Source organism: Meleagris gallopavo, chromosome 19 (genome assembly GCF_905368555.1).
Source record: "Meleagris gallopavo chromosome 19, MGAL_WU_HG_1.1, whole genome shotgun sequence".
NCBI lineage: Eukaryota > Metazoa > Chordata > Aves > Galliformes > Phasianidae > Meleagris > Meleagris gallopavo.
The window spans coordinates 6,261,988-6,273,346 of record NC_139422.1 but is presented as its reverse complement, the minus strand read 5'-3'; the positions used below and the strand labels follow the sequence as shown (position 1 = coordinate 6,273,346).

The 11,359-nt window shown below is 51.6% G+C and overlaps 1 protein-coding gene across 6 annotated transcripts in view; it reads right to left on the bottom strand.

Annotated features, from left to right (window-relative positions):
- Positions 1-824: 824 nt before the first annotated feature.
- Positions 825-11,359, bottom strand: part of NTNG2 (netrin G2) — a 39,150-nt gene continuing 28,615 nt past the window's right edge. Inside the window, exons 6-13 of one of the 6 annotated variants that reach the window (XM_085239531.1) lie at positions 10,871-10,990; positions 8,712-8,780; positions 5,581-5,655; positions 5,077-5,142; positions 4,502-4,576; positions 2,864-3,031; positions 2,338-2,472; positions 825-1,882 (exon numbers count right to left, since the gene is read on the bottom strand). In XM_085239531.1, the coding sequence (XP_085095657.1) occupies positions 1,659-1,882; positions 2,338-2,472; positions 2,864-3,031; positions 4,502-4,576; positions 5,077-5,142; positions 5,581-5,655; positions 8,712-8,780; positions 10,871-10,990 (932 nt within the window). In that variant the 3' untranslated portion in view covers positions 825-1,658. The remainder of the gene's footprint in view (positions 1,883-2,337; positions 2,473-2,863; positions 3,032-4,501; positions 4,577-5,076; positions 5,143-5,580; positions 5,656-8,711; positions 8,781-10,870; positions 10,991-11,359) is intronic. The other 5 variants (XM_085239532.1, XM_085239533.1, XM_085239534.1 and 2 more) reach the window with 5 other exon arrangements.

Here is an 11,359-nt window from a genome sequence, read left to right as displayed (position 1 = left end):
TACTTGTAAGAACAGTAACATGTAAGGATTTGAGATATATCTCAGTAAGAAAGAATAAGGAAAGAGCAAAGTGTCAATGGCAACAGACAGCAAACGGCTGCATTAAAGGGAGGAAATGCTTGTGTCAGCCCACTCCCTCAAAGATCAGATCTCAGCAGGGTGAATTTAACCCTCATTGCTTCTGTAGTAGATTAAATGAGTCCTGTGACCTACCTCTGTGGTACTCTTCGAAACAGGCACCAAATTTCTTTGCTCGGTATGGCTTTGGATAGGATGCAATTAAAGTTCTTGTGTTGATGATGATCCCCTTATTTCTTGTCTTGGGTTTCTCCTGCCTTCTTTGACGTGCTTGACTGCATATTGCTTCCTCCACGCTGATTCTCTATGAGAATCTCTACACTGAAGTCCCAGGCTGCAGCTGCTTGAAGGTGTTTAACTAAAGGGCTTTTTCTGCCAAGGTGCAGCATGGCCCCATCTCTGTGGGATGACGTGGGAGGTTAGGCAGCTGAGATCCCCTGGAGAACCACCCCTGGGCTACCCAGCATTCTTCAGCTGCAGGCTTATTTGGAAATGGCATTTCCACAAGGCTGGGGCTTAATATATCGTTCATTGTCTACAGCTAGTGGTGCAACCTAAGTTCAGCAAAGTAATTAGGAGAAATAATTAACGGCTCTCAGTGATGAAGCAATGTCTCTCCCTCCCCTTTTCCCTCACCATGTGGTGCACCTTGCCAGTGACTCAGAAAACACAAGAGGACGTTATGAATAAAAAAAATAAGTCTTTACCTGTAATTAACTGTGCACACAGAAAGGAAAACGTGGCAATCAAGCAGCAATTGGTAGTTGCTTTACTGTAGGAGGATACACCATAATCAAACGCTCATGGCAAAATGTCCCTTTAAGTTGTGGTTCCTTTATAACATTTACTTCAAACAAAAATAAGTCTCTACCAAAAAAAAAAAAAAAAAGAGGATTTGAACCGTACACTATACGGAAATGTGTGGATAAGACACTGCCCTCCTCACGCACCGTATGCCTAACGGCCCCTGTGTTCTCTGTAAGTGCAAGAAAACAAAACCCGGCAATGAGATACAAAATCAATGCAGCAACTAGAGCTGTAGGCAACGGTATGTGAGCAGCCAGGCTCGGCTGGCGGCGGGGCTACACAGCGGGATGAAGCAGAGTCCCTCTTCCCTCCCTCCCTTCCCCTCCTTGTGGTGTTGCGGGACTCTGATGTTATCATGAGAGGCTTTTTTGAAACAGGACACTAAGAGGGAGGGAAGAAAAAGAACACCCCAACTTATACCAAAGTAAATAAATCATTAAAAAAAAAAATAATTCTCCCTTGGATTGCGGCACTATGGCACCAGGGCCCCGGGTCGCCCTGTGCGGAGCGGGGAAGGAAGGACGGCCGTATCTGCGTGGCTCTGCTGCAGTCCCTGCGTTGCTGCTCAGCCATCAGCTCTGTGCTGCGGCCGCCCCGCGTGGTTCCGTGGTCAGGAGTCGGCCCTGCTTTTCAACTGCTTGAAAAGCGGCCAAAAGACGTTGTGCAAGTCCTAGCATGAAGGAAGGCAGAGGAGCTGGTGGGAAGATCCACCTTTGCCTTGCGCTCCCTGGACCCTCGGTGCTGTGCCTCGGCTGGGCTCCCTCCTCCCGGCCTCAGAGGTCAGCCCAGCCACGCAGCTGCAGGCCCAGCGTGCTGAGGAGGACGGTGCTGATGGCAGCCCGCGTGCTGGAGGCACCATCACAGTCCTTTTTGTCAGCTTCGCACCGTGACTGCTGGCACAGGACCCCCTTGAAGCCCACGGGGCAGATGCAGCGCTGGTTCTGGTAGCAGGTGCCGCCGTTCTGGCAGAGCAGGAGCTCATCGTCACAGACGTTGGCTGTAGGGAGGGAGGGATGGCGGTGGGAGTTGTGCTGCAGGGCGTGAAACCCCTCGGATGCAGCAGGAACCAGAAAGGTTTTGGTTTTCTGCTTTGGCTCCGAAGGGCTCCGTCGTCAAACCCTTACAGAGTGGGACCAGTCCCAGTACCAGAGGAACAGATCTGATGCTGCAGACTTCAAAGCTGCTTTGGATTTGGGAGGAATGACCAAACTCACCCTCTACTATGGGGTGGGCAGGAGACACACTCCTTGTTGGAGATCTCCATCTCTCTGGAAATGCCACCCCTTGTGGGATGCCCCTTCCTTCACCGGAGATCCCCTCCACATTGGAGATCCCTTTCTCATGGGAGATTCCCTCCTCATTGGAGCTCCCTCCACGTCCATGCCTACCTCCCACCTCCCACCTCCCTGTGCCCTGACAGGGTGGCTGCCCGCAGTGCTGCCGGCTACTCACGGAAGCAGCCCTGTCTCCAGTAGTAGTTGGGCAGGCAGTCGTCACACTTTGGCCCCGTGGCTCCTTCCTTGCATTCACAGTAGCCGGTCTCGTTGCAGCGGTCGTGCAGGGAGCCGATCTGATTGCAGTTACATTCTGGCCACGAAGACAATGCTGTGAATCCTCACCCTGCCCGCAGGCTTTGTGCCTCCTCGTGGCCCCATGGAGGGGCTGGGGACTTTGGAAAGGCCTGGCTATGTGCCATGGGCTGGCCCTGAGGGAGCGCGTGGCTGCCTGAGACCACCCTCACTGCTGAAGCAGCAGCCCCTGCTACAGCAATGCATCCGGACCCAATTGGAAAGATGATTTGGGCTTTGGTGCCCGCAGATATTATTTTGGGCTTGGTGGATTGCAAGACCCTAAGAGCCGCTGTCCTCTGAGAGCATCCCAGTGGACACGCTGCCCTCAAAACGGGCTGAAGCGAAGCCCATCTCACAGCACGAGGTCCCAGGCCCAGTGCTGCTCCCGAGGCAGCATGAGTGCTCACCTATGCATACATTCTCATCGTCCAGCTCTGCCGAGCTGTTGCGGTAGAAACCCAGGCGGCAGTGCTGGCAGTGCTGGCCCCGCGTGTTGTGCTTGCAGCTCACACAGGTCACCACGTTCAGGAAGTCGATGTAGCTGCAGCGGTTGGAGTGGCCGTAGCACTCACAGTCTGCAGAGAGGAGGAAAGAGAGAGGTGGGCCATGGGGAAACCTTTTGCTCCAACAAAATGCAATGGTTGCTGCCTGTGGGGCTGCGTGCTTGCAGTGGGGGCTGTACCTCACTGCTGCATGGGGGTTGGGTTGGAGGTCTTTGCTCAGAGTGGGGTCAGGGTGGTTTGTCCCTGCAGGGTAAGGACAGCAGGAGCCAGCCCCAGGACACAGCTCTTTGGGGAAATGCATAATTACAGGAGCAGCCAGTGGGCCGTGGAGTGCTGTCAGGTGTTAATTAAAGAGCTGCCTTGTTAATCAGTAGAGCCCAGCTTGATGTTTTGGAGAAGGGAGAGGTGTGGGGCTATGCAGGGGCATGCAGAGCTCTGGGGAAGATTGTGCCCTGCCTGGTGGTGACAAGGAAGAGCCGGGCTGGCAGAGGAGGTGATGGGAAGTCTCTGGATGAGTGGAACCTGCTGCATATGCAGGTAAGCCCTGGCTGCTTCTCTGGCCTTTTCCTCACGTGTCCCTTCTTAGCATTGCCTTTGCTGTAGTACTTTCCCAGGCAGTGCCTGTTGTGAAGCATGATGACTCTCAGTTCTGGCTGAGTGTGTTATAGCTTAAAATGAGCATGTGCTAGGATGCATGGCTTGTGTGGGCTTTTTCCAAGGGAGGAGGGCATGGGGAGGTGACCCAGCGCTGCCTGGCATGGCAGAGAGCTGCCATTGCTGAGCAGAGTGTTGCTCCTGTCCCCACTATGCTGGGCTGACCTTTCTCAGCTGTGGGTGTATGTTGAGAAACAACCACCTGGATTTATTTTCTAGCTGGAAGAACTTGATTATTTGTTTCTTGTGTTTGCTTTTTATTACTGTGACGTGGGATGGCGATCACCTTGCGGTACTGTAGTGCTGTGTTCAGGATAATGAATCTTTCTGGGAGTTGAAGAGGACAACGCAAGAGGAGGGGAGAGTCCTTGGCTGCTCAGTGGCACAGTCATCCTGCTCAGGAGGTGTCCCAGCCAGCTGGCAGGAGACAACGTGAGCAGGGATGGTGTCGGGCAGGTCTGAGCTTCTCCAGTGCTGGAGAGGTGGAGGTGGGTTCAGATCAGGGGTTTGGGTCCAGGCTCCCACATTAAACATTCCAGCATGGCAGAGCGATGGCAGGGAAGCATGGGCAGGCATGCATGTGGGGCTGGAGGAAGAGATTTATGCCAATGAAATGAAGATCAGGGAGGATGGAGCGTGGCAGAGGTTTCCCCATGGTTTGCAGCTGCCTGAATAGGAGCTGAGACCCTCTGTGAAACAACCACTGCCTGCCTGATCGATATCCAAAGAACTTCAGCTCACGTGGTTCTGCTGCTGCAGTTCACAAGCAGTATTTCACCCGAGGTGTGTGATCTTACATAGAACAAACCCTCCCCATCTTCTCCATGTCTGAGGCTGCAGCTCTTTTGAGGACTGGGAGCCCTGAAGCTCCTCACTCCCTCCTCTTACCTTTATATGTTTCAATAGGAGCCACCGGGCCGGTGTCTGGTTGGAGCCGGATGAGTTTTGAGTTCTTTGAGGATGCTTAAGGAAAATCAGAGACAGGCTTTTTCTCACTGCTCCGCACCACTTTGCGTCCTACACTACCGCGAGCATCTCTGCTATGAGAACAATGATGAGCCAAGTCAGGAACACCGCGCTGGCAACGTTGAAAGCTATTTCTGCACCAGACAGCTGGTAGCTGCTAAATTTCTCCTCTTCTTCTCCCCTCCTCAAAGTTTGATGCATGAAAAATTCCATGCATGGCAGTATTGCACTGCACAGAGCCGAGTGCTGGGCAGAAGGAGCCATCCACGCATCCCCTGCTTACACATGGGATTGGCTTGGCCAGGCTGAGGATCTATGGTATAAAGAGCTCCTGTCTGTGGCCTTGCTTTGATGATGGCCATGCAGACAGCCCTTCACCACCCTCAAAAATCAGCTAGGACCACAGCTAAGAGCACAAAAACTACAGAGGTGGTATAAAGCACAGAATCCTGCAGAACCCAGGCTGCTCCAGCCCTCTTGCCCATCCCAGCACCTACCTGACTTCTTCCCATGCCTCTTGCCTGCAGAGTGTGCTGTGCGCCCTGCTTTGTTCTTCGGAGCTGCTACATGAGATGATAAGATATATCTGAATGCTGAGGTGGAGATACAGAGCCCCCCCATGCCTGCTGTTCTGGGCTGGGTGGTGGCTGATCCACCAAGAGAAGTGGCTGCCCGTGGCTGAGTTGGTGCTCGTGGGACCCCCAATGTATCTTCCATGTTCTCCAAGTGTGGAAAAGGCAACTGGTCTCTCAAGGAATGGTGGACAGGGAAACTGACTCCTGGTTTCTCTGATCTGTCCCACCCATCCACATCTGCCAACCCCAAAAGAGCATTCAGAAAGACTTCTATGGGGTGGAATGAACAGAATTGAGCTGATCTCAACTATGATTTGGGGAATGGATTGCACAATGCTGGGCATGCTAAGGATGGGCATATTGTCCCCAACCTGTGGGCAATGAGGGAGAAAACAGACCTGCTCCATCTCTGGGAAATGGCCTTACCTCGAATGTTCTTGGGAGGGTCTGGTGGCTTCAGCTTGGGTTCAGGTGCTGCTACTTTTGTTGAGCTCTGAACAGCTTAAGGTGGCATCAGTTAGAGAGAACATCAGATTTAATACAGGTCTTGCACTTGCTTGCTTAAAAAGGAGAGAAAAGGACACTGGAAGCTCTATTCAGGTATCTAGGGTGGGTTGGTGGAGCCATGTGTGGTTGGGGATACAATGGGGCATGTATGGGAGACAAAATCTCCTGGAAATTGGTTTTCTATACAGAAGCTACTCCTAAGGGGAGCTGCTGGACAGATGAGTGTTGACATGTCATCACTGCATTGCGTGAAGCAATGGAGAGAAGCAGACCTCTGCCAAGACTCAGAAGTCCCCATTGTTCAGTACAGACTGTCAGCATCACCTGGCATTGGTGCAAATGGTGTTGGCCTATCTTATTACTATTTCAAATACAATTTTTTTTCTCTGTGAGGTTAGAGACAAGCCCAAAAGCACAACAGTTCAAACAAGCCTGAATTCCAGCACTTTCTGTCCCCCATTTACTATTAGCAGATGCTGGGTTGTGTCCTGGCCCGGCTCCAGCTGGTGTTACATTCTGCACTGGAAGGGATGCTGATGTCTATGGGGGAGATAGCTACAGGCATCTCAGCTGGAAAAAGGCAGTGAGCACCACCAGCAGCTGCCAAAGCATGTGTCAGTGGGAGCCCTGAGGAGGAGGCACTGCAGCCCCAACAGCCTCCCAGGGCTCCCACCAGGAGCTTCATAGCTCACCGTAGGCAGACACGTGGGAGACCTGAAGCAAGGAAATATGTAAGAAGGCATCTATGCTATAAACGACACAAGCCTATCTGTTTACAAAGTTATTCTGGTCTCAGGAGACAACAGGATTTCCATGATCCTCTCTGCTCACCCCAGCAGCAAGCTGAGAACAATCTCTTTTACCACTTATCATCCTCATCTTTCATGTATGCGACTAAACCCTGAGGCTCAATCCAGCCTCACCAGATTACCAGCTGCATGTAGGGCACAGATGAACCCCCACCTTTTCCCAGGCGGGAGGAAGAGAGAGATGCATGGAAAGAAGACACGCAGAGCTACGAAGGAAAGCGGTGGGAGCAGGGATTGGCTGGCAGGACCCGGCTCAGCCGTGTGTCTCCTACCTTCTGCTGCCCCAGCCTTGGCTGGGGGAGAGCCCACCTGCAGCGGGGCGGCCGCCGACAGGCCGGGGTAGCCTGGCAGCAATCAGACAGAGAGCTGTGTTAGGAGGCGTGCTGGGGGAGCTGGGAACCAGCTGGGAGCTTTGCATTGCGCTGGAGGACAAAAGCTGGCACTGTGGCCGTGGCTGTGAGCACGTGCAGTGCAGGTTTTTGTGCCTCGGGTGGGATTTGGCAGCTAACGTCCCCACGTTGCAGTGCAGAGGACAGGAGGGAAGCGGGGCACCGAGCTGTCGGTTCTCAGCCCTTCTGAAAGCACTGCTTTAGTTCTGTGTGTGTGCAGAGGAATATCCTACGTGTTGGGGGCACCAAGTCCTGATTTCTGCTGTAAACTCGGCCCTGCTTCAGGCTCTGCTCTTTCCTTGGAAATAGCAGTCACAGAATTTGCAAGCCCCTGCAGGGAAATTAAAGCAGCAGGACGTTTATAGATCCCTAGTTTGGTTTCTCTGCACGCTTTCAACCCCTCTGCTTCCATGCCCCTCTCTGTCTCCTCAATAGTGGTAACAATCTTCAGGTTTGCTAGAAAACAAATCGAGGAATGCAAATTTAAAAGCCACATTATTAATTTCAGGCTCCAATTGGGTAACATAAGGAGGAGGAGGGAAAAAAAAATTCCTTGATCCTTGCCAAGTTTCAAAGGACAAACCCGAGTAGGAGAGAAATGTGATTTCCCAGCCTCGTCAAGGGGATCATAAACAATGCGGAATAAAAAAGAATATTTTTTTTTCCTAAATGATGAGCTCTAAGAGAAGGTGATAGACATTGTCCTTTTCAGCTGGAAAGTGGAAACCAATTGATATTAATATGCTGTTAAAGGAGAATATGAAAAAAGCCCTGCGCAAATTGGCAAGGGTTTAATTAGAGTCACAATAAAAAACAGCCCTGGAGGCATTTTGCTTTTTAGTCATTCACATACACCTCCACTCACATCGCGTTTGCAGAGCCAGGAAAATTATTAATGCTCATTATCCTGAGAACTTTTCCCTTGTAGCTCTGTGACGTTAATGGACAGTTTTACATTTCGGGAGTGGGAGAGAGATGCTTCACCCAAACCCGCTCCACACCAAGGGGAGCACCAGGCACGTCCTGCTGGGGCTTCTATGGTCTGGTGGCAAACCCAGGTCTTGGTGGGGTTTCTGGTGAGGCAGCAGAAAGTGAACCAAGAAGCCCTCCTTTGTAGAAAAACACACTGGGGGAAGAGATGTTTGAAATAGTGCAGAAGAACAGGGGAAGGACCTTGAGAAGCCCTTGTCTTTCCCCAGCTGCATGAGCATCTGGGAGAGAAGGGCAAAGGATGTGTTTGCCCAGCACCAGGGAGTTGGTAAAATCCAAACCAAAGCTTAGGTTGGTTCTGTTTGTCCCAGAAGTGAATTGGCACTGCTGGGTTACAAACCAGTGGGAAAATGAAGCAGGAAAAGGGGAAGGAAAAAAAACACAAAACAAAACCAAAAACAACAACAACAAAAACAACACAAGAAAGCTTCTTTTGCTTATTTTGAATTGGGAAAATGTAACTAATGGCAAGGTGGATTTGACAGGCTCCGGGGAAGACTTAGAAATAACAAATCTGCAGAAGGCAAGGGAGAATGGCACTCAATTCATCCTCCTGTTGGGAACTGTGCTGCCCGTTTTGGCAGACCCCACTATGCTCAGACCACAGCCCGTGTCCTTGAACTCACTCCTTTCCCCTCTCACCACACAACGGGCACAAAAGCATCCCAAGAACATGAGCACGGCTCCTCCTTCACCGCAGAAAGCCCCACGAGCAGCCAAAGGAAGCTGCTGTCTGCCAGATCCATGCAACCCAGAGTCAGCCCAACTCTGATCTACCCCTCTAGTCTACGTGCCTGGCTGCTATCCCAGCGTGCGGAGGGATGGAGGAGAAGGGAGAACACATCAGTCTGGCTGGAAATACCTGGTTTTTCCTCCTCCTCTTTCATGGGCACAGAGGCAGCGGGCTCAGAGGCCGGTCTGATGATGCTTGCTTATGGTGGGAAGCAGAAATTGAGAGGGTGAAAAAACAGCGTGTATGTTAGAGGGCGAAACAACACAGTGATGGGACAGGGACCGGGGGGGGGGGGGTATTAATGTCTGTCTGAGCTGACTTTTAACTAAGGAGGAATTTGTTTCATGCTTCTAAAATTGAGGAGAGAGGCAATGGCAGAGTGTCTCACCTGAGATTGTTACCCATCTCGGGGTTATTGCGTCTCCTGCAGGAGGGTCACCTTTTTTTAATGAGATGTTTTCCCTGAGGTTCAGGTGAGTTCCATTCAGAGCCCCTTGTGGTATTTAAAGAAGTACTTTACGTTTTGCAGGGCTGGAGTGGGAAGATTATCTCTGGACATCTCTGGAGGTAGGGGACCAGATTCCCTCTATGAAGGGACCATGCTGCAAAACCCCAGCCTGAATCTCCTGTCCTGCACAAAGGTAGGAACTGGGGGGCAAACTCTACTCTCTTAAGCTCTAAAACAAATGAGGTTTGGGCTGTGCTTTGATTCCACATCACAGACACAGTTCTGGGGTGCAGAAAAATAAACCAGGGCTTGGATGGAGGTGATCAGCTCAGCCCTGCCCCTGTAGAGGCAGAGATGTGGTGGCTGTTCCACGGTTTACATTTCTTTATTTACTTATTACCTGGTGCTAAGGGGTGATGTGAAAACACTCTGAGGGCATTGATTCTATCCAGGGAGAAGGGATAACCCCCAAATGCAGGATACTTTTCAGGTTGCTCAGAGCAGCTTGGCCCTTCATCCCCAACACTGCGCTGTTGCCTACCTGCCCACCTCACATGGACAACACTCAGAAATCATACATGAGATAGGCACTAAATACACCACTCACGTACACACAGCACTTGCAAAAAAACAAACAATAACAAAACAGGCCTAAAATATTGCTGTGAGTGAGCATGGATAAAAATCAGGTGACCCCAAGTGTGTGGTGGAGAGGTGGTTCCCCCCATTGTGGACATAGTGGTGATGGGAGCACTGGGTGGCCAACAACCTCCCCATGCATACTGTAGTTCGTAGGAGTGCTTTTGAGCAGAGCAGAAGATTACCCAGAGTCCGTGGAAGTCGGAGATAAACCCCCAGCTTCCCAAGCAGGGTACCTCTCTGAATATAGCTATATATTCATAAACATGTAATCAAGTTTCCTCATCCCTTTGACTGGCTTCTGGCAGCTCCCCCAGACAGACTGTTACTAACATACTGTGGGTGTAAATCGTCCTCCTGGGAAATATCAGGCCCAGAAAGCATGGCAATGGGAGGAATGCGTGTCTAATTCCCCCATGAGAAGCTTAAAAAAAAAGTCCTGCTGTTAAGTTTTATCTGCTCATTTCCAAAAGAAAAGTGAAAACGATGTCTCCTTGTTCACAGGGGAGGGGAGGAGGAACCCCAGGAGAAAGCACAAAAGTTTTCCTCCACGGGGTGATTGCAGAAATTAGGAAGGGGTGTTATAGGCGTGTGCAAGCTCCATTCTCTGCCCTCTATTTGTGCAGAGCTGCTTGGGGATTGTTGGTGTGTGCCAGTTCTCTCTGAATGCTTGCCCTTGAGCAGGCAGCCAGCCTGCAGCTCAGCCCTTGAGCTGGGACTTGAGGCAGGATGTGGAGAGCCAGCGAAGGCAGAGCCAGCCCCCCTGGGGGAAGGAAGGTGAGCACAATCCTCTCCCGTTGTGCCTTTTTGGGGGAAAAGAAAGAAAAAGGAGGAAAGATAGGGAAAATTGTTGCTTCCCTGCATCCATTCCTGGCTTCTTCCTGCTGCCCTGATGGTAAGAGAGGGGAATGTCAACCTCTGCGTGGTCTTGGGCTCCAAGGTGGACCTGGAACTGTTGGCTTCATGGTTGGAGGAAACATGGCACCTGCTCCTAGTGCCCTGAGACTGGATAGGGGCAAAGCAAACCAGGTCTGCTCTGAGGTTGAGGGATGTGAACCTGTCAGGCTGATTTTTATCCATGTCCCCGTATCATCCTATAGCACAGAAAACCCACAGCAGTCCCCACGCATTCTCCAGCACCACCAGAGGAGCCAGGGTGAGAAGAAGGCAAAAAGAGGAGCGCAGGAAGCATGGCACCCACCTGGTTGGGTGGTGGTGGAGGCAGGAAGGGGGGTGCTGGTGGTGGTGGTGGTTGTGGTGGTGGGGATGGGTTTTGCAGTGGTCGTTTTTGCAGTGGTAACCCGCTGCGGTCGCTCAAACACTATCAAAGAGAAGAGGTGGGAGGCTCTTACTGCAGGGCACGGAAGGGTTCTCTGCACCCCATGGGCTGAGCTGATGACTGATTTCCCAGCACGGTTCCAACTGGGGCACTGGGAGGTTTCTGTGGATTAAGGCTGTGACGCTGGGAGCGCGTGCGTGCAGGGCTGGAGGCTGTGGCTCTATCAGCTTACCCTGTTGGTGCTGATATTAGCTTAAATACTTAGAGCTCTATCGTAAACTAATTGCCAATTAAACTTGAAAAGAGGAAAAGAAAGCACGCCCCGTGCAGAGGAGAGAGCAGGATGGGCTCCTGCTTGCTGCCTTCCCCGTGCCAGATGGCAGAGCCGTGCCCACCCCAGCACAGCTTCCT